This window comes from Aristolochia californica, unplaced genomic scaffold (assembly GCF_029961685.1).
Source record: "Aristolochia californica isolate CCGP_79_NKW_82.1479 unplaced genomic scaffold, dmAriCali1.0.hap1 SCAF_1, whole genome shotgun sequence".
Lineage (NCBI taxonomy): Eukaryota > Viridiplantae > Streptophyta > Magnoliopsida > Piperales > Aristolochiaceae > Aristolochia > Aristolochia californica.
The window spans coordinates 284,115-311,104 of NW_027181770.1; the positions used below are offsets into that span (position 1 = coordinate 284,115).

The window sequence follows — 26,990 nt, forward strand, 5'->3', positions numbered from 1 at the left end:
ATCCCACCATTTATTTTTTTTTTTGGTTCCAAACAGGCCCTAAATAATATCAAGAAACCAGAAATTCTACAGTAACCCACTGACTACCAGTCTGTTCATCCAGTAAGCATATAAACTTCTTTCAAGTACTTTATGGCTAATAGATATATATACACAATCACACTTTTGTTTTACAAACATGGATATAAATTTACAAACTACAGCAATCCAACCAGCCATGCAAAATCACCTCTGCCAATTGATTCATGAGACCCACCCCGTCTCATAACCCTGAGTACTTTTCAACTAGGCTGGAACAAAAATAAGACAGTCATAATTAAAGAGTTTCCTGAGCCGCGTCTCAGCATGAGACAGAATCATAGTTATGTCTGATGCTGAAAAGTGGCTCACAAAATCTTGAGGGAGAGAAACGAAACTACTGCACGATGAACTCCGGAAAACATGAAGCCAGGTTGGAGTTATAAGCAGGTGACTGTTCACCGGCGCTGCCTCCGCTCGTAAGCCTCTTTGATGGTGGCAACAGCATTAACTCATCGAATGCTCCGATTGACATGGTTCTGCTCAAGCAATCGAAGTCGAGTATCTGGTAGGAAGATCGGTTCGTTGCTTCTGGGTCGACAGGACTCCCATGTGAAATCGTCTGTTGATTTGAAGCTTCGCTGGTTGCTTGGAAGATCGCGGGTATATTTTTGCAAGCGACGGGGGGTTCTTGCGGGGGTGACGCCCACAGACGATCAAACACTTGATAATCTGTCTCCTGGAAGAAATCGTCTCTCTTTCTTATTGATGGCTTCTCTCTGCGTCGATCCTCGAAGGAAGGGGACGTATCCGACGAATACTCGCTTTGACCACCTATCTGTAAAGGCAAACTGCTCTTCTGGCGAACTCGGCATAGTACCCAGTCATCCAACTGAAAGAGAGTTAGAGAAGCTGACTTTGAAAGAGCACTCTTAGAAGAGAGAGAATACAGCAAAATACATTGAACTACATCGATAATTCTTATAGAAAAGCTTGTCTATGTTGACTTGGAGGTCTGATCAGCAATTGGACTTACTCTCATGGATCCCTTGATTTTCTGGGAGTTAGGTGTAGTATCCAGAAGCCTGTACTCGTGCATCACCCAGTCCGTTTTCTGACCCTTGGGAGGGCGACCTGTGTAGAAGACCAGAGCTTTCTTCACCCCAAGACACTGGGTCCCGTTCGTTGTAAGGATCGGTTTATCCGTTCCTGTAGCTTTCCAGTAACCAGATGCCGCTGCTCTATTGGGACGAGCTCCGTTTGGGTATTTCCGATCTCGTGGGCTGAAGAAGAACCACTCGCTCTCCCCAAAAAGCGCCTTCCCTGATAAAGAACAACTAAATCCTCCAATTTAAACTTCCTATTAGCTGAACGAATCAGCTTTATATTGGTCTACAAACATGAAGCTGACTTATATACATGCACGTTTATGTAAGGCTAAGAGTATGGATTATCATGCACAAGTTCTATGGAGATGCAGACATCCAAAGGAAGAGATATGTGAAGAATCTAAGCATACATAGAAATTTGGAGGATGTATTGAAAAAGGAGGTAAATTAGCAGAGTGAGAAGGAAGCACCCGGTAGTTCCCACGGATTGAACTTGTAGAGATCAACATCTGCGATGATAGAGATGACAGGTGTTTGTGAAGAAGAGACCTTCTTCTGGAGGTAGTGAATGATGAGCTCCTGGTCAGTTGGATGAAACCTGAACCCCGGAGGGAGAGCAGGATTAGACATGTTCATAGCTTCCATGGCTGCGCAAAGGAATTAGTACAGACTGATCTCGTTAGAACAACGATATGGCAGCCTCACTTTCTTCGCCAACAAAGAAGAGATTGTCTTGGAGAGGAAACCGGTGCAAGAAGTGTTGGAGACATCACCGCTTCCTCAGTTTTATAACTTCCTGTTTCACGTCGCTTCTGAGGAAGCCTACTCGCGAGTTGCTATGTACAGGGTTTTCTCCTCACGTGTGGACAGTACGAGAAAAAGAGCAGTTTCCCTTCGAATCCATTTATGAATTCAAGCTTAAGCATTTTCTTTATTCTCCCCTTCCAATCTGAGTCACACCCGCTTGATCTCAGCTGTTCGATTAGCAGGGTACTTGAAGATCGAACCACCTCGCCTGATGGGACCCCCAAGCACTGACAACCATCCTAGAAGTCCAGACAAGCTTCTCTATTTCACGATTATTCGAGGATAGTTAATGGAACTACACAGAGTCACGGCCTAGTATTTATTTCAGTTCCTCGTCCGATTCTGTGTTTCTTCTTGTCGTTCAAGTTGGTTTTTCAATTCAATAAAACTCGGTCCCGAAAAATTGATCTAGCGAGACGAAAAATCGTCCACCTAAAACGATTTAGAGGACCTGTGAAGAAGGTGCGAGAGAATGTAGGAATTTCAAGCGCAAACAAACCTTCGGTTTTTCAGATATGAAAGCAGCTTCTCAATGACCAGGACGTCGACACGTTTTAATTCTTAATTCAGATAAAGGAGAAGCTTTATGAGATGACAAACAAGTCTTGTTCATGGTAACTGCCTGGAACGTCTTCCTCCATTTCAGGCACTCTCTACTCGAAACATGAATAACATATTCATGATAACTGATAGCCTTCTGTTCCGTTGCTTCTGGCCAATCTATTTGAATCAACTCATTTAATTTTCCCTTTTTGTTGTTTCCAGGTAATTTGATTTGGAGCAATTGATTACTTGATTACTCGTTATGCTTCCAGAGGCAAGAGAGTGTCTCCTTAGTATTCGGATGAATCAACGCATACGCCGAACTTGATGCAAGATCACAGAATCGTGGGACTAATTCCGAAACATTGCTGCACTAAATTTGGCCAAATGATTCCACTATTTGATCATTGTATGAAGGGAAAACAAGTCAGTTTTGTTTACTTCTCTTTTCCAACATTTTAATCGATAAAACGAGCACAAACAAATGCAAGGAAAGCAACCCACAACAAAGTTTTATCTCTACTGATGACATTTGACAGCATGAGACAAAGTTCACCTTCCCAATTATTTTAACACAACAGACTAGTTTAATCGCTCCTAATCTTCTTCTGATTCGAAATTCCTTTCACTTTGTCTATACCTGATTACATTAGATAACGCTTTCAACTAATGGGAAAATTATGGAGAAAATTCACAAGGGAGATTTAGTATCACCAACCAAGCCGCGGAGGATTTACCCTAAAAAGCGGAAAAAAAAAAAAAAAAAAGCCATGGAAAAGAGAGAAGAGATTAAGGGACAAGTAGGAGGCCAGAAGAGGTCATTTTCCGGGAACTTAGGCGGCACCGATGAGGTTGACTTGTAGAGGACAGGGACCTGCTTTAGGTAGAGGCTGAATTTTTTGCTGGACCCGTGAAGTAGAAGTAACAGTGAATAGTCCGGAAGAGCAGACAACAGAGTAGCACAAAGAAGACGAAAGTCAAGAGCAACTACCACCGATTTCAGCTGTTAAAACACTTCTGAACTTGATCAGATCGAATGCCTGACTGGAGAAGAGTTGAGGACAACTTGGAAAAGATAATTAAGCCTGACCCTAAGAACTAACCCACCTTCCAAATCTAGGTCCGGTAAGTTTAGGTGAATGGGTCAATAGACATACAAGGCATGGATTCCTAAAATCTTTATGGGCACTAGAAGATGCAGCAAAAAACAAAGAGAAAGGAGAATACCAGAGCAATGAAATCCCAACTTTCTCTCCCCCAATTTTCTCTTCTAACTCCATAAGATTTGAATTTATGTGTGATGAATATTCAATTGTATTTAGATTGGAGTATAGTGCTCCTGTGAGACTCAACTTAGACTCTACAAGAAGCCTCTTTGAAACTAGACATGTAAATAGACGAAACACCATGCAATGTACAGAAAGAAAAAATGAAAATAGAAAAATCTATGACAGCGTTATTTTTCAAACATCACCAAATAGTAATGCTTAGGGCCTATACAACCCATCTTCTTGTTTTGTGCCTGCCTTTAAGATTGCCCTTGGGGAGGTCTAGTTGATTTAGTCTATGATTTAATGAAAATAATGCCAATTCTATCTCGATTAATTTTACTTCACAATATTGTCTATGCATTGCCTTCAAGATTACCCTTTCTTGTGGAGGTCCAATTGATTTAGTTTATGATTTAATGAAGATAATGTCAATTCTATCTAGATTATTTTTACTTCACAATGTTGTTTATGATTCATAGAGCTCATTAGTAACTTACAAAAAAGGGAAGATCAAGCTCTTCAATTCCTATTTCCTGTAAACTCTAGAGGGCAGTGGAGCAAGGAAACTGTCGAGGACACCGGATTGCTCTATCTACAAATCTAGTATGATTCTTTCTGAAACTCTCTCAACCAGAGAGAGAGAGAGAGAGAGAGAGAGATTTCATGTAGAAGATCACGCGGGTGATTTGGAGGTTGACATTACCGATTGTAGAGATATTGCCAGTGGGGAGGAAGATCCTAGGCCATCGAGTATTCAAGCTCTATCAGTGACAGCATATTAGGATGAGAAAAATATGGTTTTGCCTGGACTACAATCCATTTTGTAAAAAGAGTCTCGGGCAAAAACACAGAAACAGAGGAAAAGAACGGAACATAGAACGAAAGAAATAAATAAATGAAGCAGAACACAAAAACAAAAAAACATGAAACAAGGAAACAAAAAAACACATAAACATGTCAGAAATAGAAGTAGAGCAATTTTTTTTTTTTGGCCTGGTGAGAGAGATTCGTCTGAGAGTTGAAGAGAGATAATGGGTCTGAGACAAGCAACCTATCCTCCAGAATTCACTGCACATCTATCCTAAAGAAACCAAAAAGCTTCATGATCTAAATTCCATGGAGACAAACCAGACACAAAATCCACTGCTCGCTCATAGAAATAGAATTGCCACTCAGTAACTGAAATGCAAAAATGCAAAGCCCAATGGTTACACATTAATATTGACTTGTAATCATCTTGGAAAGATGGTGAGAAGTAAACAACGATACATAAATAAGAGACTTTTACAGACTTCAATTGTCTTCAGGGTGGACAGATAATACAGTCAATAAGAATCAGGACACGTCAAGTTCATTTTCTTTGAATCTACGATGCCCAAGCTCCTTCAACCTGCATTAAAAAAAGAAAAGAAAAATTTGTGACTTTCCGTGTGCTGGCGGAAAGTTTTTTAGGAGAGCCAAGTTCGAAAGGAAAAGGGACCCCTACTGATAAGAAATCAAGATGGGTTTCCAATATAATTAATCACGGAAGCCATTAGAAGAGCAATTCTAGTCCAGATATGGTTCAAGACTTGAGTAGGTTCACTAAATGGGGTTAAATATGGACAAGCTTAAATGCAATCTTCAGGTATCCAAGTTTCATGTATTTTGAAAAAAAAAAAAAAAAAAGGTTCCAAATTATGTTTTCCTCGAGAATATAACAAGGTAAGGTCATTAGCAACCTCAGATTATGACTGTGATAATTACCTTTGAAGGTTTTTTCCAAAATCATACCGCCGCCTCCATTCATGTTGTGAAGAATTGTCTCATCCAGATAATATCCTGAGCTTATTAATACGAAAGATAACCCTAACTGAGATTAACCATTTCAAGATCAACCTGAACTCAATTTTAACACGTCATTTTCCAGCTCCTCTATTTCTAGTTAATCAGCCAATTATTGCAACTCCTTAAAAGTAGTGGGTGAAAACCACAATATCATAACAATAAGTCTCCTTGCATGCAAATGGGAGGTTGGTTCTATTACACATTTTCTCTAAATGAGAACATTTACTAATGAAAATAGAATAATCAAAGCCATTTCATGTACCAACCATGGCAACCAAAGGATAGAGCAAATTGCATACACGACTTTAACATTTAATTATTTTTTTTAACAATCAACGCCAATATTTAGTTCAGTCTTTTTGGGTGTATACAACATCCTTTTCGATTCTTATATGTCATTAAAATAATGCCATATAAATATTTTTAATAAATCTTTCCTAAAAAATTTCATCAGTTTATTTCGGATACTAAATTTCTAGTCACTCCTACGTTCATCAATAAATTTTGACGCACTACCAGGTCTTACATCACACAAGTTCATATCACACCTGCTCATACCATACCAAAGAAATTAGTTTGTCACATATAGTGTCATCCCAAGTACACTAAGTCTCCACATCTAATTTTATCTTTCCTAGTTTTGCCACATATCCATCTCAATTCTTAACTTTCTTGTCTTCACCCAAGCTGCATGTATTTGTTTCCTCATTGTCCAAAATTCTACCCCTCAAACATAGACGTTACTATTTGTCTTATAAAATTCCACATTCACCCCATGGCAAGAACCTATCAATTTACTTGATACCATCACCACTTCGACCATCCAGTAGTCATTTTCAACTACCTTAAGCTGCTATTTCCACGTGTGAATAATATAGCAAATGGCAAATGGAATAGCATAGGTGGCTCTCAAAAACATTCCATACCCTCTTCACAATGTCCCAACACATTGTAGGAACCCTTAAATTGTCCCTTAAATATAAACATGCTCATATTTGTTGAAAATATCACCAAAAGGTTCTTAGAACTGATAATTGTCCAATCAAATATGGATCCATTTCATATTGGCAAACATGATGGCCACCAAAATCGAGCTAAATTTCAAAACTTTGAGAAACTAAATAAGCATATTTTTGTCATTCCAATGATTGGATATAGTCAAAGTAAACACTTTTTTTATATCTAACATAGTGACTCGACACTTTTAATTCTTCAAATTCTGATTTTTCACGTATATGTTTCTAAATGTAACAAAGAAAATCCCTAATTCAGCATCAAAAAGAAAATCTCAAAGATCCCAAGCACAAACTTATTCACACCTATCCAGCTAACAATGAAGATAATCTATTTTACAATCCCAAGAAGGATATCAAAAGCCCGTAATGCCATTCAGAATGAAAATTCACAAATATGATCAAACCTTTACCGTAGGGAACTTTAGAGACTTATTATATTGAAAGAAAACTTCAATATTCCATTACTTTAACAACAATTTCCATATTATAAAATCTTTACTTCCATTGAGTAAACCTAGTAGACCATCATGCTAGGAACATCTTCCATTTTTAACTAAATCAATTTTTTTACAAACAAAAAGAAACCAAAATGTAAGGTCTTGTGAAGAGAAAACTTGGGGTGGTGGTGGTGGTGGGGGGAGGTGAATCGGTTTTTTAACTTTTGTTTGCTATTTTTAACTTCTTTTGGTCAATCCTAGTGTGTGTATGTATCTTTTCAATTAATAAAATTGAAAGAACGGTTTTACTATTTATATTTATGCATAATAATTTGGATATAAGCGGGAGAAATCACATATCAAGTATAAACAAGATTTTTAGATGGTTCACAATCCTTCTATTGCTAATCCACCCCCCAGACGTTTTTAGCACCTTGAGGCTCTACAAAGTTTGGGTTGTCCTACAACATTTACAACAAATTGCAACTAATGCTAATTACAATATTGCACACATAGGCACCACTTAATTGACTACAAAAAATAAGTTACAAGTATACCCACAATTAGATTACAAAAACTAACTAGGTACACTATCTTAGACCCAATAAATGGATTTTCCAATATCTCACAAGGATACACAAACTTAGATCCACAAAGGGATTTTCAACAACATCTGCATATTCAAGGTCTTATGGCTCATATAGCATCGAATCCAATTTGCCAACCCCTACTTCCCAATCACAATAACTTCTCTCAATTTCTTTAGGGTGAAAACCATCGTGACCACTCAACGCTTGACCCAAATTGCAAATATTACTTACTTACAATATAACCAAACGTAATTTGTCTCTCAATAGACTAATTTTAACAATCTAAGTTTAAACAAATAGGTACACAAATCCTAAGTATATATTCAATATGATCAACAACATAAAATAGTCCTTGGTGCCTTGATTTGAAAATCTAGGCTCATTGTAAATTTGTTATTGATTCTTTTAAGTTGGGAAATGCACACAAAACAACTCAATGCTATAATTGTTTTCAAAGCATACCTTACGAGTAGTAATATGAACTTCAAACGAATGATTTCAAAGTGTTATAGTTATAGTTTAGTATACTCGACCAAGTACAATCACTCTATTTCAAAGAGTGAGCATGTATATATTTGGGTTTGAAATTTTATCCCAAAATTTCAATGTTTTGCAAAAAAATCCCACTTAAATAATACAATAAATTAGTATATAAGCATGTAAGATATGTTATAAAAATAAACAAGGGTGCTAATATAGATTTTGAGTGGTAGCCAATTTCACAACTACATTCAGTATAATGGTTGAACAAATATGATATTAAAAACAAATGGCACACATTACATGAACTGAGTTCTAAGTATCCAATCAAGATAATAAAGATTAGCATTGAAATACTTAGTTCGATGATGAAAATTTATCAATTTAGCTTTACTTAAAGGCTCAGAGTAGGCTAAAACTTCACAAAACGAGTTTTAGGACTTGAGAGACTTGATTTTCACTATTGGGAGAAAAGATTTTGCTTGGGGTGAGTTTGGGTTAAATAGCATGATTAAAAAACTAGCAGCTATGAATGAATAAGGTTGCTTTTGACATTTTATGAAAATATATGTAAAACTAAGTAAAAAATTATGAAAAAAAATAAATTATATTTTTGCCATTGAACATATTGGTAACTCACTTACAAAATGTAGAGACCTATAGCCCTCAAAATCTGCCTCCGACATTATGATAAGTTGAATTTCTACAATAAGGGTTCAAATCATTAGCCATGGATTCAAATTCATTCCTTCCAATGATATGATTTTGTGATCGAATCCTCCCTTAGGTTTGATTCCTCTACTTCAGTTCCATACATGAGTCAAATCCATTCTTTGTGTTAGAAGTGGCTAGGTTGACATCCTTTTTTCTTTGTTTTTTTCCCAAATGTGGTCTAAGCCATCCTTGGGTTCGACTCCTATAGCCTACTTTTTTAGTATGGGATTCAAATTTACTTTTTTATTCCAAAATCTTTCGTAACTAGGATTCGATTTTTTTTTTTTTTGTTTGCTTGTCTTAAGGGTTTGATTTCTAACACTTGGATTTGGATCCTCCTATGGATTCAAACCCACCCAAGGGGTTTGAATCCTTTTACTTCTATTTCATTATATGTTTACTCCCCTTTTGTCTTTTCACTTAAGATTTTCACTTTTGTGCATGGACTTGACTCCTTCAACCTTTGACACTTCATTTGATCGTCTTCATTTACCCATTTTACTGTCATTGGTTTTCTGGGCTGGTGTACTCATTCTCTGGTAGAAATGATTCTTGATCTTATTGTTTAGGCAAATGGTGTTGTTAGGCTATTTGGATGGTGTGCTTTCTAACGTGAACTACTTGTTCCCTTTTTGCATGGACCATTGAGACAACCATGCTGTGTCAAACGAATATATTGCCAAAAATATCCTTTTGGGCCTTTTTGATATATATAATGTACTTAACGCACATCATTTAATACGTGAGTGCTTATTATCATCAAAATTATCTCTAAGGGGGGATCTTGATACCAACACAAATTTTCTCACTTGCTAAAAGAAAATTCCAAATACACAATAGATCCTCATAAAAGCAACAAGAGAAAAGTATAACAGTGGCAGAAAAGTGCATAGTTTTACAAAATATACTAGACTGGTCCTTTGATTCCATGACCACATTTAAGAGCTCTAGTTTGAGGTATGGAGTTCAAAGTACCACATAACGATGACCATAAAAACTATTTAAATCGCATCTGTCTCTAATGGGAGTCACCTTGATGACGTTAGCTTTAACATCTCTAAGAACCTTACCCTCATTTTCCAAGTTTAAATATCTTAATTTCCTCTTAGAAGTAGACAATGCGTGAAAAAACCAAATAACCATGGAAACAAATCGGTTGACTTAGACCATATTATTGACAACATCAAGCTCCAAATTGTGCTTGTTGACAGTTGATAAGGAGCTTAGTGGTAGTGGTATATAATTAGATGAGACAAAAACACTAGAGAGTATATATTGTCGTATTCTTGAACTTCATCTTCTTGTGTTTCTTCCTCAGGTGATAACAACTTCGTCAATCGAGGTTTGGGCAGAGGACTCCACGTCTCTAACTTTGTCTATGATCTATCCATTTACTTAACAGGTAAAATCTATATTCGACTCGTTAAGAAATGGAAATCCATTAAGTCTCTTACTAGATATTCATTTCTTAAATGATGAGATACAAATTTAACCTTAACCCATTGACACCCCTATCCACACGCCAAATTCCAAAATGTATAGTTATTTTATGAGCAAGATCCTCCTCAATAGCTCATTCCTTTAATATAACCCAAAGAAAATGCTAGGATTTCCTCTAGAGGAGTCCAATGTTTTCAAGTTGTATTGAACATTTTAAAACCATTAAGAACCAGTTGGACTCAAATAGAGGTTGAATCAGTGACAAGCAACGGGCCAGCATAGGTTTGCAAAATGGAACCATCATGAGTTCTAAGAACTCCACTAAATCCTGCAAGACTTGGGTTGGAAGTTTTGCTTCATCGTTACAGAAACTAGGGGGTCCATTCAACCAGAATCAACTTCTAGGAGATTGAGGGGAAGGAGATCAGTTTCCAGTTGCTTCTAACCTGGCCTTCGGAGCTGATTTCTTTCATTTCACATCACCAATGGGAAACAAATGAAGCAAGTCTTCTGAAATAGTCTTCCCAAAAGCGGAATTTGGATAATCATCATTTACGAGAAAAATAGTCGGAAGTTGGGCGGAAAACAATATTTGAGGCCAATCCTGGCCATGAAATAGGACCAGATTGTTGGTGAAAACCAACAATGAACTAAGAGATGATAAATAATCTGATTCTCTCAACCATAAAGAGTGTAGGAATGATTTGCAATTGTGACCCACGTTTAACCAGCTTGTCAAAGGTTAAAATCCTATTACTTGAACATCCAACAAGATAGTTTAATTTAAAGCGTCAACAAGACAAAAAAAAAAGGTTTTACGAAAGTGGAACATGAAGACCTTACCATTACAGGATTAGGAGCAAGACCAACAAAAGAGAATCACAACATTAGTAATTGACAAACTAAACAAAATAAAGGCCATAGATTCACAAGTGAAATTAACAGAGAAAACTAAAAACTAAGAATCAAACCGAAAGAAGTGTTTCATAGCCTCTGTGAATTAATCAGGTTAACTCACAAACCGACTATTAGGATTTATAGAATTTATAAGAATAAAAGAGATAGGAGAGATTAGGGTTTATAAACCCTTTTCTCCTATTTATAAATTTAAATAATATAAAAAATAGATTCATGTCCCTGATCTTCCTTAAATCCAAGGAAACAATTTTGACAGGAAATAAAATAAACTAAATATAACCATGATAAAAAAAAAAAGTTCAACATTTAGCAACATTTTTTTTTAATTTTGATCATGTATATTTTAATAATTTTAGCCAAAACTAAAGAAATTTAAAAAAAATTTGTTGACTGCTCTCAAGTAAATGACAAATATTATTCTTTGAGTTAAGGTGGAAAGAATGTAGCACTTGATAATCTATTCACGAACATTATAATTTTTTGCAGCTTTTGTTATCCACCATGTGTATTGGAAACAATCTTTGAATTCTCTTCACTTGCATGCTTTATGAAAGCATAAGCACAACACTATTGAATTGTGATGGACAGTAAGTTCAAATAGAACTCTGAAAGGAAGAGTTGGACACAATGGAACTCAATAATACCCTCATCAATTCAAATTGCCTCATGCAGGAGCTGAAGGCTTTGGAGGAGTTGTGAATGGCAATAGATTCCTCTTACCCCACTGGTAATTTGTATTTAGGGGGGGTTAGTCCACAATAAACTTGAACTGAATTAAACTTAAATGAATTGATTCAACTTTAACTCATCTTTGGGTGTTACTGTAGACAAGTTAAAGTGCACTGGAAAACAGATTCCAGTATTAGTGCCCCCATATGAAAAGTATGATATAAACAAGAGAACAAGTAACATTTTATAATATACTTAAATAGAACATATATCTAAAAAGATAATTAACCAAAATAAACATGGCTACTACACTTATAAGTGATTTAACGTGTACTATTAAAATATTAATATCTTAATTAATAAAAAAAATATTATATTACTTAATGATTATAGTTTATTATAAATTAATACAATAATTACGTGTGACTAGAATAAATAAATAAATAAAAAATAACATAAGTGAATAAAATAAATAAATAAATTATTTTTTTAATAACATAGATATGTTTTAACATTAAAAACCACTTATTTAATACAATAATAAAAAATTAATATAATAAATAAATAAATATATTTATCAATAACATAAATATATATATATATATTAAAACCATTGGTTTAATTAATTATAGAAACAGGATAATTAAACCAAAATAATTTATCAAATATTTATTTTAACAATATTTTAATTATAACTATTAAATACTAATTTAATATACTAATTATAATATAAATATATTAAATTTATAAAAATAATTATTTTACAAATAAACATTATAAATTATTATTTTTATGATGATGATTAAATTTTTCCTAAGTTAGGAAAAATTAAACCATCGTCTTCCTCTGCGGCACGCCAACGGTACACCGAGAGGGAGAAAAGAGGGTGGCTGAGAGAGAAGAGAAATTGGGAGGCCGAGAGGCTCTGTGACAGAGGTTTGGCCTCCCGTGCTCTGCGACGGAGGTGGAGAGGGAGAGGAGAGGGAAGCCGAGAGGGAGGAAGGCCGACGAGGGGTGGGGGGAAGAAGGAGAAGAGAAAAAAAAAAACTTTGTTGAAGGATCACGGGAGGGGGGGGGGGGGGGGGGGGGGGGGGGGGGGGGGGAGGCTTTGCGACAGAGGCTCAGCCTCCCATGCTCTGTGACGGAGGTCGAGAGGGAGAGGGAGGAAGGCCGACAGGGGGGGGAGGACCAACACACGTCGCGCGCTTCAATTGGTTGATTCGCAAAATAGGTCTGAATTAGCTTTGTAAGTAATGTACACGTAAAATTCTAACTTTGTAAAGAAGATGAATCTTCGTCTAAGTCAAGAAGATCATCCTCTTGTAACCTGAAATCAATTTGATGGAGTCACGAGTGAGACTAATTCAAGTTGGCCCTCTATGCACAAGAGGCGATTGTCAAGTTCAAATCTAAGTAACTCAGTGATACACGAAATATGTACTAATAGTTACGAAAATCATTGTTTATAAACTAGACAAATAGTTATTTATAAAGAATGATGATGTTGGGATAAAATAAAACAGTTTCAAACTAATGACACTATTAAATGTGTAAGATGTTTCCTTGTTAGAGATGTCTTTCTATCTTACAAGATAACGCTATAAGGAGTTTAATACTCACATTCACGCGGGCTTGGTGAGTCCTACATGCCAATTATAGTACAAAATTGAATTATAGAGTTTGCACTTTTGTACCCATTACAACTCTTCAACTAATGTTAGATAATCAAGCATAGAACAAAGAAATTTCCACAGGATGAAAGTGAGATTCAGTGAGTTTGGATTTGCTACTCTGTTTGTTCCAAACTAATCAGTAAATTAGCTTACTTCAACAAGTTTGGGATAAAGAAATCGATTCATCATGTATAAAAGGAAAGAGAAGAGGTCTTTGAGCACAGTTCAGTGAAGAAGACGACCCTTTTTTTTGTCAATGCTTTTCTGATCACGGCATCCCCAGACCCAGTTACATTGGTCCCAAAGCATGGCTGAGTTCGTAATCTTCTGGAAGACTGGAGCTTGTTCTAGGCCGGCTGTATGGACTAATCTAATAACTCGATTTCGTAATCTTCTGGAAGACTGGAGCTTGTTCTAGGCCGGCTATATGGACTTATCTAATAACTCGATTTCGTTATCTGGTTCAGATGTCGCTGTGACCGAGTGATCCCAGTATCACTTTCGGAAGATAAAATAAGAAGGAAAGGTCCGCTGTCATTCATCATGGCAGCCTTTGATAAATGGAATTGCAAATCTGGATAAAAAATAAACCAAAATGTGGATATGGATACCAACTACCATCTCGAGCTTACTTAGTTTCAACTAATTTTGAAAATATCCAAGGAATCCTGTGTAGTTAATTAAAGACACTTGATCGACATCAGCAGCACTAGCTATCTCCTCATATCGTATGTCGAGCAAAAGTAAGGGCAGAAGTACAGAGTTGTTAGATTATACAACTTTATTGAAGCATCCAAGTGAGTTCTGCTGAATCTGGATTTTGTTTATACCAGTTCAGGCATTCAAAATCAACGGGAAGATGACGACTTTGAAACCTTCTTTTATCTCAGTCAAAAAATCACTGCTTCGCACAACTGCGTGCTTGACTGACCCAGTTCCTGGGGCCTAGAACTGGACGTGTCTCCTGGGTTTGCACCTGAAACACCGATGAGGGGCTCCGCCCAGGTGCAGGCCAAATATAGGGAAAACAATCAAACACACTGAAACTCAGACAACTGGAAATGGTCAAGATTGTCTACCTGAATTCCACTTCTGCAAATACGTAACATACTTTCATGTTGAACCTGCGTTGCAAGTTCCAACAGCAATGGAAATGTCCATTTGTGGTTTTGTAGATTGCAGAATGAGTGAGTCGCAGACCTTCAAGCTTGGAGTGCTTAGAGGATCAGTTGAGAAATGAAAGACGATTTGATACGAATTTAATGCGGATGGTCCCATAAGTGGCGACGGAGCAAGTTGTTGGTGCATGAATATGACCGCAATCACCGAAGAGGGGAAGTGGCAGCATCAGAGCATGAAGGGAGATGGGCATTGTTCCCTTTACAACGACAGCTCTTGTCAATACAAAGTATTAAATAGGGCCCTGGGGCCTTCAGTTCCCAATAGTACCTGGGATATCGACTTTATCTGTCAAGTTGTATATACTGCGAACGACTGCGCCCAAGCAATTTTCAGCTTGTTTTAAGCCAAAGAGACACCTCCAATTTCTTTCAAATCTACTGGTGGTTCCGTCCAACTGTTGATGCTGTGAGCCTACCCAGAATCCCTCGTTTTGACAAGCTTGTTCTCTCTAAATTTTTGACTTACTGATCACCACCTCTACCAGATTGTTGTCGTTTATCAGACGCCTATTGGAAATTTAACAGTTATGCTTTATGGTGATCTAGACTCTTTGATGTATCAGTCTATCATTACAATCTTAATTTATTACAAATCTTTTACATTACTTGTAATTGGAAAATTCGAAATGGCTTCTCGTAAGCTCTGAGGACCTGGGATTCGAATTCCGATCACCCTTTCAATTTTGTAAATTTTGTAAGTGATAGCGAAGAGATCTTTAGATTATATCTAGTGATACAGCTCACACGTTATGACGTATCAATGTCTTCAATTTCTTTCATTAATCCTGCTGAAAATGTTTTCACCCACCTTTTTTATAACGGATTAACATAATCTCTTCAGTTATCGATAAAATCCTATTGTATTTATCCTATGTTATAATTATCTTCTCATGTAAAGTTTTTATTTTCTATTCTAAATTGTATTAACATCACCCTTAATCAATTTTATAGGTTTAATTTATCCTCGTTTCAGTTTAATATCTAACATAGTATTAGAACAGATAGATCTTCTGCATAAATCATCCTCTGATTTTTTTTTCTCCTTTGCCTTTCCACCCGTCACTCCCTCTCTGCAACGCCCCTCCAACAATTCAAGCTGAACCACCAGCAGTAACCACCAACTACTCTTTGCCTCTCCTATGAAAACAAAAAATTCTCTTTCCTTCTCCCCATCACTTTCTTCTTCTGCATTTGCGCGTTCCATTTCCTTCACCCACCCCTACGTAGCACCACTCCCCAAACCCCGAGCCCGACCTCCGCCTGTGACACCTCCATAACAACAGCAACTGATTCATCGCCATCATCAATCACAACATCGTCTCTACCATCAACTCCACCGACCACCGCACTGACAACTTCCATCGGATTTCGTTGGTGCCACTCCCAATTTTCATGCCGTCGTCCATGTAGAAATCATCAAGTGATACCTCAGCCCAGGGTCCCCTCCAATGCTCTTGCTATTACCTTCATCGCCACCATCCGCCCGCTCCTTCGTTGCTCCGTTTGCCATCATCTCGTCATATTCTGACTCTTTGCTCGTCACCAGAAATCGCCGCTGCCTCCTTCCCAAGCCTACTGCCTTCATTCCCTCCAACTTTGTTTTGACCTTCACCTTCGCTATCTCCGTCAATCTTCACCATTGACGCCTGTCTTCCTTAGCTCAACCAGCAACCTCCGCCATCCCCCCCCTTGTCCCGCACATGGATGAACTCACACATGCGGGGAAAAAAACCCTTACTACAAATCCTCTTTTCCTTAGTCGAATAGTGTGTTCTCTCTGATTTTGTGTACCCTAGCCACTATCAGTGTCACTGCTATTCATCAAACAATGCACTCTCTCCAATTTTGTCCCCCCAACTACTAGTGTTGTTGCTCTTCCTGAATGATGCGCTCTCTCTGATTCCATCCACCCCAGCCACTACCAGTTGCTCTTCCTGTCCTTTTGCTTCCAATAAATCTCGCAACACATCTCTTCATCGGAGGATGTATTCTATCCAATTTCGTCAACACAGCCACTGCTCTTCCACATATCTTCGCTAAACGATGTGCTCTCTTCGATTTCGTCCACCCCAGCCGTTATTAGTACCAATGTTTTTTCACATCTCTTCACTGGACAATGCATTCTCTGATTCTGTCCAACTTAGCTGCTGCTCTTCCACATCTCTTTATCGGATGATGCGCTTTCTTCGATTCCGTCCGCCCCAGTTGCTACCAGTGTCGATGCTCTTCCACATTCGATTCCATTTGCCCCAACCACGACTAGTGTCGCTTCTCTTCCTGTCCTTTTGCTTCCAAAAACCCTCGAAAAAAATCTCCTTATATAACCAGTGCCAAGTTCATAATTTCAATTGTTGCAAGACAAGATTGGCCTACCTCGAGGGGGCATGATAAAAAATTAACATAATCCTTTCAGTTATCGGATAAAATTCCATTATATTTATCTATGTTGTAATTATCTTCTCATGTAAAACTTTTATTTTCTATTCTAAATTATATAAATACCACCCTTAATCAATTGTAAAGGTGTTGTTCAGTCCATCCTCGATTGCCTTTTGGAAAGAAAGTTACGTAGAATGCCTCCCTTGAAGATTTACTTTGGCGGTGGCCATTCCCTCTCTCCGAAATTTTTCGTCAACTCTTTGGACTGTTTCCATCGCCATTCTTCGATCATGGACGACTGATGAACGACGATTCTGTTTTTATAAAATTAACAAAAAATCAATCCTCGGAAGAGAGAGACAAAAACGTAAAGAAAGACCTAGATATACGAGTGGGACCATTTCACGTGGCATCCCTTCCCCACTTGGAATCATCCAACCCCCAAGTTCAACCCCCTTCACTCTCTTTTCCTCTTCATAAAACCCGGGCATTCTCTCGCTCTTAGTGTCCCGCTGTACCCCAAAAGCATCCATGAAATGACTCCCTTTCTATCATCCAGCCACAGAAACCCGGCCAAACGCTACAAGAAAAGGCTCACAGACGATCAACTCAGTCTGTTGGAGAGGAGCTTCAGCCATGATAGGAAGCTTGAACCGGAGAGGAAGATCCAGTTAGCTCAAGATCTTGGTCTGCAACCACGGCAAGTTGCAGTGTGGTATCAGAACAAGCGGGCGCGGTGGAAGGCACAGACCCTTGAAGTCGACTATAAGGCGCTTCGTATAAAGCTGGAGAATGTTGTCGCAGAGAAGAAATCGCTCGAAGAGGAAGTGCTAAGGTTGAAGAGAGAGTTGGAAAAGGCGCAAGAGATGTCAAGGCAAAATGGTAACTTTTTCCCTTCCTTTTCGTCCTCGTGTGAAGAGGACGGGAGTTCAACTCTGCCAAGTGAAGCGAATTCATCTTGGAACAATAGTGATGTATTGCAAGTGGAGGAGCTGTTCGTGGCTATGATGGGTGCAGAGACTCAGCTCGGAAAACTCCAGTTTGTTGAAGGAGATGCTTGTCCTGCTTCGTGATAAATGGGAGATGTACATAAGAGTACGGCGATTATTAGTAATAGCAACAAGATCAGTCGGATAATGTAAGGTATCGTCTATGTTTTGTGTGCTTAAGCCAAGTATTTTCCATTGGAGGCTCTGTCGAACATCTGCCCATGCTCTGTTTTCATAAGTTAACCGAGCAAGCATCCTGAAGTTTACCGCTTCATGGTAGTTTTTAGGTTTAAATGCTCCGGCCTTGCTTAATGGCTTGTAGTACTGTCAGAGACTCTTTTGAAGTCGCTGTAGGGCTTTAATGTTTCAGATTTTCAGTTCTACGACATCAAAGGAAGCTTGCCCAGTTGCCGTCTACCCAAATAGATGAGGAATTCTAACCTTACAGAGTAAAATGAATCCAATTCCTACATACTCTTTTTCCTCCTAAACTTCAGCTCCACACAAAACATAGTCTTCCTATAAGACAACAAACAGTGGGAAATTCGTTGAGAGACGATCCAAATGCATATAGGAACAAAACTGCGATTTTCTGCCTTGTACTGGTATGTTTTTTCCTTGTTGAAAACCTGGAATTTCATTTCACAAGACAAATCCTAACAACTAAATATTACTTAAGCTCACAAGTAAAAAATGGTTGCCCCTGTAACAAGCTAACTGGAACCCCTACCATCATAGTTTAACTTAGCAATACAGTCCAGATTGAATTCAGCAATATGAATTTCGAAAAGACAAGGGCAACTTGATGCGTGCTGGAGCCTTGACAAAACACTTCCATCATCCTTAGACCTTCCTGAGAATTTTCCAGGGTATCGGGGTTTTGTTGTTGATGCAATTAATAAATGGCACCATATCAACCAGTTGAACATTCAACATTTTGGCTAGAGTGAGAGAAATGCATGCAGCAGATGCCTTTGCAAAATTCTTTGCTCCGATCAGAAGAGTTAATCCAAAACATGCCATGGCCTGCTCTCCCATTTCCTCCACTTGAGAGGCTATCGATGCTTTACATCATCCATTGTCAAGCAAGTCTGGATCAAAATAAAAGGATCTTTCTACATGCTTAATGAAGACCTGATATTACCTGTTCATACTTCATATAATTCGGGTATTTTGATTTTACCTGACTCATAAAAATTTTAGCCCAATGGCCAAGCAGTAAGCATATTCAATTAGTGCAATTCTTGGTTGTCTACAACACAGCAACAGACCTGAATTGATGGTCTGACGCAGTACACTAGGAGCAGCCGCAGATGTGCTTGCTGGATTTGTCTGTTGCTGCTACTTACTTCTACGCCCACGCGCCATACATGCCAGCCTACTAATTTCGCTCCCTGAAACCTATCAACAGTTCAACCTTCCAAAAAACATATTTCACCAAACGCTACAAATTTCAGATGACAAGAAATCTCAACGTTAAGACAATTAGGGCACGCACAAATTAGGCCACTCAGCATTTAAGAAAATTCAATGGTTTGCAAGATAAAGTCACTAACGCATTTCATCAAACATCTCCCAGTCATAGATAAATATGAACCCAATTCACCAATTACAGAACAAAATTCGGAGAGACTAGCAAAGGGTTTTTAAAATTTAAACAGGAAAAGGGATCATGGAATCTCATTTCCTCCTCCTTCCAATTACAGAACAAAATTCGGAGAGACTAGCAAAGGGTTTTTAAAATTTAAACAGGAAAAGGGATCATGGAATCTCATTTCCTCCTCATTATGTACACATCGGTCTCTTCATAGGCGTACTCCGGATGGAGGTCCTCGTGGGGGACCTTCTCCACTACAAAGGCCCCCTCACACAATTCCCAGAACTTGCGGTGTGCCTCAGGCGATCTCAGCTGGTACCCCAACAAAACCACCCCCGTGGCGCTCACCAACGTCTCCATAGCGGAAACCAGGTGGCCGACCGATTCTTCGATATAGACCACATCGGCGGCAATCACGAAGTCGAACGGAGGCTTCAAGTCCTCCAGCTGCTTGGTGTTTTGCCAATACAGCTGAGCGATTTTAGGGAGTTTCCCGAGCGCCGGTTTGTTGCTCTTGAGGTTGCGTTTGAGGGCGGGCATGACGGGAGCGATGTCAGTCAGGATGATGTTGAGACCGAGGAGGTGGAAAGCCATGCCGGCTGGGCCACATCCGGTGCCCAGTTCGACGGCGCGTTTATTCTGGAACTGGAGAAGGTGTGAGTAAGGGTTTGGAGTCGAACAGCGGGACCATCGATCAACAAATTTAGCGAGGACGAGGGCGCAGGGCCACACGGAGGTGCCTACGTGCATGGAGCCATTATCTTGCTGGATCGATAAGTGGGAATCTCCCACGTCCACTTCGATCACCGGCGAGTCGGTGAAACGCATTGCTGCGGACTGCCAAAAGGGAAGCCGGTGCTGCAAAAAAACAAACGGGAAGAAAGTGGAAACGATTCAACTACAACGAGGATTGTTAAATAGACACGTATTCAATTTTTGGGCCTTTCAGGGCCCAAAGATGGATTTGAATGGGCCATAACAAGGATAGACGACTAGTTAATAAGAAATTATTAAAAATTAATTTCTCTAGTCAAATTTATTTCTGATTATTAACTTAAAAAATATACATCTTCTAATATTCTAAATAATTTTTTTTCGGATTATTAGTTTTAAAAAAAGGAGTCTGGAGTTAAGTCCAAATAGCTTAGGAAAAAAAATCCAATTTTGATTTAATCATAAAATTTAAACTAATAACTAAAAAAATAATTTTAATCCATATTTTATGCATTAATTATGAGTTCATTTGAAAAAAAAATATTTATAATAATTTAAAATATTAAAATAGAGATAATAATATTATTATACATATAATTAAGTGAAGGAATTTATTTACTAAAGTAAATTTTCTAAGGAGAAAAAGATGCCATCCAAAGCACGTCATAAAAGTGACAATAAGTAATAACTCAATTAATTTTTTTGATAAAATTAATTAATTTATGAAAAAATAAATAAACATGAACATGAAATTAATCAAAGTTAGAAAGATAATGAAGAATGGAAGCTTTAGAAACTTGCAAGGAAAATGAAGGTTTGATCACAATGTACTCAAAATGAAGGAATGCCCATAGAAAAGTGCAAATGACGAAGAACTTGCAGGTTCTATTTGGAACCCCTAGAAAAGAATATGCAAAAATATTTTATGAAAATAAGATAATTATCAAATTCTCTTTTTCACTAACTTTTTTTGGGAATAATAATGATCAAATTATCATTTTTTTTCTTCTTTTCCATCAGATTCCAAACAGACCAGCAAGGAATTTTTTTTATGATATGCTCAAATCAACCTATGGCCTTAAGAAAATATACGGCCATAACTAATAACTAATGGGAGGAAGAAGAAGCTAAAGTTGAGGTACTTGAAGCAATTAACCATACATGTTGAAATTAATTGCAAGTTCACAGCATTCGGTTTCTCCAAAGAGGAAACCGAGTTGTTGCTTGTTCTGCAAACAAGAGCCACTGCAACTTGCAACTGATATCGGACCCTGCAAGGAGGGGTTAAAAGTTCCGAAGTGATGAAAGCAAGAGGGGACATGGCCAGACTCCATTGACAAATCTAAGAATCCGCTTTTATTGATGAATGAGTAGCATGAGGGACGCAGACTGAACAAAGATTGTCCCACCACGTACAATGATCAGTGATGTGATGTGACGCCTGGGATGACAAATGTTGTGGTTCATTCTCTCAGGTAATCGCACCTGGACAGGTGCCACTGCCCGCAAAAATAAAGTCTCAGATTACCTGGCTCCCAATGCTGGAAAAGCACGACAAGAAAGCTTAAAAAGTCTTAAGTTCAGACTCGAGACACTAATTCCTCAACAAAGAACAGGATTGTAAGCTCCAAAACTTAAGGATATATGATTACCCATCTAGTTCTTCAGCTTTTTCTCTCCTCTTAGTAGTTGATTGAAGCCTACTACAGCCTTTTTTCCCCACTAAAATATTCAATCCAGTCTGAAAAAGAAGACTACAAACATGATAGAGATGAACATTGCAATAATAGAGTTAAAAAGAGGTTCTCGTTGCCTCCCACTTCATCACTTCGTTTTTAAAGGAGTAGCTTTAAGGGTCCACGAGAATATACATGGATCTGTTGCAGAGAAAACTTTGAACTTCCTTTTTACACGTTTGTTTGCTCAGGGCAGGCCTTAACCCACTTCTCTCTTCTCTGCTCTGCTTTGAAATAGTTTAATCCCTCCATACACCGGGCTACCTGCTTTGCCTCGCATCCAGGATTAGGTTATCCTGCCATGAACGGAAGTGAGCATCCATTCTTATCAAATCCATCCATGGATTGATGGAGGGCATAGGGTTTGAACTCCCACGCCCAAGAAATCCCGGGTTTGTTCTTCCTCAAGATCATCCGTCTGAGACCGGAGACGCTTCCCGGGATTCGTCACAAGAGACAGATTTGACTTTGTGGGGATATCACTCAAAGATGGAATATTGTCACGGTTTGTTGCAAAACTGGGGGTTCCGTGTGTGGCCGGTATCAGCCCGTTGAACTTGTTTACCCCTTGGATTTGAACATTACTGCACTTTGTTCCGAGGCCACCAAGGAAAGAAGGATCAGTAGACGAAGTAGCGCCCAGTTGGGCTGCCTTCTGCAACAACGCTGTGGCTGACATGTCGGCCGGCGTAGGATGCGGGTTCAGGAGCTGTTGGTTGCTATACAATGATGGAACACTCACAAGATGGTGCTTACCCATTTCCTTCATTGTACTGCTCGGTAGAGAGTCGCTCGTCAGTTCCCCGGAGCTGGATGACAGAACTTTGTTCACGTAAACCCAATTCACCGAATAATCCGTGGATTGTGCACTGGAACACGAAGCAAACGGATCCGTGTACAAAGCTCCAGAGTTTGTTGAACCGATGCGATGCAAATCTGCTAGGTTATTGTTGCTCGGCGCACTGTTACTGTGGCTTCCATGACCCATCCACAGAGACAGTCCCGGTCTACTTTGATCCATCCCCTCGTTGTTGGTCTGGATAGGCTTGAACATTGAAGAGAAATGTTGAGCCGTATGAGGTCTCAGTGAATTCCCAAGAAGCTGATAAGCAAGACCACCCGGCGCTGCTGCGTTATTGATGTTCGATGCGGCTGCAACCCTAGCAGTTTCTTCTGCTAAGGCATCACAAAAGGCTCTGTGGGTTACGAAACTGTCTCTCCTGTTCGAGAAAATGAACTCATCAATCAATTGTCCAGCGTCCGTAAGATGCTTTTAACCAAACAATATCTTGTATATTCTAAATCTAGTCAACAATAACCAAGATCGTGAAGTAACTCGACGAGAAACAACAAGAATACTACATGACAAAAGAGAAAACTTTACGGTTGAAACAAAATTTTCAGATGTTTATGAAGAAAGGACCCATTCAGCCATTGCGTGACTTTTGTCTTTTAATGCATCCACTCTTCAGTTTTATGTCTATATCTATCAAATTTATCTGTCGACATATACATATCAGACGATCTCTCTTTATCAGTTCTTTTTTATGGCTCTGCCTGTGTGTTGTGTACCTCCCGATCTATGTAATTTTACCAAGTATGTTTCTGTCAACGAACTGCGATTTCTAGACAGAGCTCATGCAACTGAACTGACCTGGAGAATGGAGTTCCGCAATCGCATCTGTACTCTCTTGTGCCACAGGTCTTAGAATGCGCCTTCCAATCAGACTGCACCGCGTACCTCTTAGAGCATTTCTCGCACTTCCACTTTTTCTCTCCATGCTTCCTGCAGAAATGCTTCTTTATGCCCGTCAGATCGCCGAGAGCCCTTGAAGGGTGGTGGTGGACGCAGGTCATTTCCGGGCAGACGTAGACGCGTTTCCTCGATTCCTTGGTAGTCCTTTGCCTGAGTTTCCACGGAAGGTTATGGCCTCGTCGATGTAATTGAAGGTTTTGCTCTCTCTGAAATCCCTTTCCACATATCTCGCACAGGAATCTGTTGGTCGCCATGAGCGTCTTGGGAGACAGGGCAATAACATCCGCATCAGGATCTGAAAGAACGCATCCCACGATCACAAAATTTCCGATAAGAGCTATATACATCTTCTTCTATCTCAATACGCTTATTTGGAAACCGAAAACAAATAAAAGATTAAAAGAAAGGGTTTGTTAATTCAGCGTTATCTTGCCTGGATTGCCTGGGAGATTTCTCTTCTTCTTAACCAGAGGTGGATTGGGATCAGCCGGCCGATCGGTTTGAGACAAGGCTTTTGTGATTGCTTCCCCTGCCATCTGCTGCAACATCTGAGCTGGTGTGTTTTTTCTCGTCAAAGGGTTTTCGCTCAAGAGAATGAAAGCAGGAGAACAGATCGGATTAGGGAGAGAAGATGAAATCAAAGAGAAGGCGCCATGAGTAGGTAACAGCCTCTGGACTGCTGTGTTGTTAATGACATGCTTAGGAAATGATGGTTGGAAGATTAAAACTTCTCCCTGCCTCTGTGTCTTAAGACAGCTGCTTTTGTAGGGAATAAAATAATGGTATTTGAGGAGAGGCGGTGAAAAGTTAAAGTTGGGAGGAGTAAGGGGGGGGGCAAAGGTGCATGATGACACATATGATGAGGTCGGAAGAAAGCCAGTCCATTTGCCTTTCCCAAATGGAATGATTATCACATAATTTGCCGCTTTTTGTTTCTCTTCTTCTCTTTCACCTTCAAGATTATTATAACCTTACTTGCTAGGCTACTCTCGAAGAGGTCGTGGAGTCCCTACTTATTAAACTAAATATATGCATGAAAAGCTAAATCTATTTAGCACTCACATTGAAGTATGGTTACAATCTGTACAGAGAAGGCATCACCTGGAGAGCTATCCACCAAAACGAATGATGGGCAGATTGCTTCAATCCCCAACATGTGTACCACTGCAGCAGCCCTCTTTTTTCTTTTCATAGCTTTCTTTCTGTCTAAGCAGCTAATAAGAAGCTGAAACTGTTCTTTCAAATTGATCCAAGTTCTGCTTTAACCTCCAGAGTCAGGGTACTGCAGGATGGTGTGAAAGGGGCCATTCGTGTCGCCCCTCTACTGATTTTCGTGGTGGAGCAGATCCCATTCACTTCAGATTCACTCGCAGTTGGGAAGAATGAAAATCCTTGTCATTTGTAGCTTGATAGGATGAAGTAAATTACCGAGAGTACTAGGCGCAGCTTCTTTTAAGTTAAGACGAATCTTTTGTGGAGCACTGCACTAAGCCACTAACTGAAGGAGAAAATTAAAGTGCGTCTTAGGTGGATTAAAACAAATGAAAATCATTGATCAGATGGGTGTTACAGTGAGTTCTTTTTTTTCTTGTCTCCAAGTATTTCAAATGAGGCAAATCTTTTCTTCTGTTTTTGTCAAGAAAAGGGAGCACTAAGATCATTATTCTTCCAAGGACTTGCATCAGCAATTTCCACCGTCTTTGACTAAGATGAACTGATTGATTCGACTAAAGCTAATCATGAAAGCTGTAAAGAAGAAGACGGACTCTCATGATCTTCGTATCTCCAATCAAGCAATCAAGCAATCAAGCAATCGAGCAATCAAACCTGACGGTTAATCTCACTCCGGAGAGATGGCTTAGTTAGAGTTATTGGGTCCGTGAAAACAATAAAAAACAAGGTTAGGTTAGGGGGATATTCACGTCCTAGCGGAAAAAGGGATGCCGTATCTTTTCCTAATTTTATCCCAGAGGTGGAGTCTTTGATCTTTAAGAAAGCCAATTACACTTTTCGATAAAGTTTCTCAACTCAACTTAACGTTTCCTTTGGGAGATCCACACCCCGCCTTTTTTAAATAATCTCATGTATGTCCGTGCAATCTCTTACTCGATAAACAACGAAAGGCGAATCGACGTGTATATTCGCTCCCATACATGAGCTGCTGTTCCGCGTGGGACCCTGCGGCCGTTCCGATGTCCACGGCCCAGCCCCCCTCGTTACGATCTTGCGGTGGAGGATCGTCCGTGACGTCGAGCAGGTAGGTAGATGAGGAGAAGCGAAGTTTTGATGCCTGGAGAGTTTGGTACGTTGGCGCATCGAGGCCGTCAATTTTTTAAGTCCACACCGACAACGACGACGACGATTCCCGAGAAAACAAAAAACGGAGCCGTCGGAGAATGCCACGTAGGAAGCGTTTGACCGCATTCCCTCCGTGTTTTCACTTTTGGCTTTTTAACTTCGTAGTTCCGTGCTTGGCCTTCTGGGCGTTTTAACTTCGCGCGTGTGAATTCCTACTAGTTGGTTTTTCTTCACTTTCACGTGTTGGTGGGGCCTACGCGATATAAGCAAGCAGGTGTCCCACTTGCAAGAAGCCACCGAGACGCCTCACCGTCAAAGATTCACAATTATTGGCAGAGTGCACAAGCACAAAAGGCCAATTTCCTTCTGCCAATCATTCTAATCAACTATTCTACATATCGCCGGGCTCATAGAATCCATCCATCTGCTGGGACTGGGAGTGCTAGTTCAAGAGCGAGTACAATACAGCTCGTTGTTACTCGCGACTGACATCTAGAGAGAGGAGGAGATAAGGTGAGTAAAGAAAGAGAGAAACGTGAAAAAAACGAACCAAGCAGTGAATTTTTGGAAGTAAGAGCGGGCGTCTGTTTGTGGGCTGACTTTTCCGTACGCCTTAATCATAATCTAATGATGTTTTGTACCGTGCTTTGCTTTTGGGGAATTTAATTTCTTCCGGTTTTGGAGTTTAGCTAGTGAACTGTGGTGAAGCCAGAATATTCTCTCCTTCTCCTAGGCCAAACTCCCCGGTTCTCAAGATTTTTTTGTTTGTATTTCTTTCTTTCTTTGTTCTCCTCATTCGCAGAAAAAGAAAAAACCCGCAGATCAGAT

The 26,990-nt window shown here is 39.2% G+C and overlaps 4 protein-coding genes across 4 annotated transcripts; 1 reads left to right on the forward strand and 3 right to left on the reverse strand.

Moving 5' to 3' along the window:
* Positions 1 to 415: 415 nt before the first annotated feature.
* Positions 416 to 1,772, reverse strand: LOC137959705 (NAC domain-containing protein 2-like). The gene is made up of 3 exons (XM_068807040.1): positions 1,598 to 1,772; positions 1,055 to 1,341; positions 416 to 910 (listed from the first exon to the last, which is right to left on the reverse strand). Exons 1-3 carry the CDS (start codon positions 1,770 to 1,772, stop codon positions 416 to 418), a joined length of 957 nt encoding a protein of 318 aa, XP_068663141.1.
* A 15,836-nt stretch (positions 1,773 to 17,608) lies between these two features.
* LOC137959753 (homeobox-leucine zipper protein ATHB-52-like) lies at positions 17,609 to 18,145 on the forward strand. The gene has a single exon (XM_068807100.1). The coding sequence runs from the start codon at positions 17,609 to 17,611 to the stop codon at positions 18,143 to 18,145; it is 537 nt and encodes a 178-aa protein (XP_068663201.1).
* A 1,446-nt stretch (positions 18,146 to 19,591) lies between these two features.
* On the reverse strand, positions 19,592 to 20,529 carry LOC137956977 (uncharacterized). The gene has a single exon (XM_068804665.1). The coding sequence runs from the start codon at positions 20,484 to 20,486 to the stop codon at positions 19,833 to 19,835; it is 654 nt and encodes a 217-aa protein (XP_068660766.1). The 5' UTR covers positions 20,487 to 20,529; the 3' UTR covers positions 19,592 to 19,832.
* A 1,654-nt stretch (positions 20,530 to 22,183) lies between these two features.
* LOC137959761 (zinc finger protein MAGPIE-like) lies at positions 22,184 to 24,412 on the reverse strand. Its single transcript, XM_068807111.1, has 3 exons — positions 24,298 to 24,412; positions 23,763 to 24,159; positions 22,184 to 23,328 (listed from the first exon to the last, which is right to left on the reverse strand). The coding sequence occupies exons 1-3, from the start codon at positions 24,410 to 24,412 to the stop codon at positions 22,437 to 22,439; spliced, it is 1,404 nt and encodes a 467-aa protein (XP_068663212.1). The 3' UTR covers positions 22,184 to 22,436.
* Between the last annotated feature and the right edge of the window lie 2,578 nt (positions 24,413 to 26,990).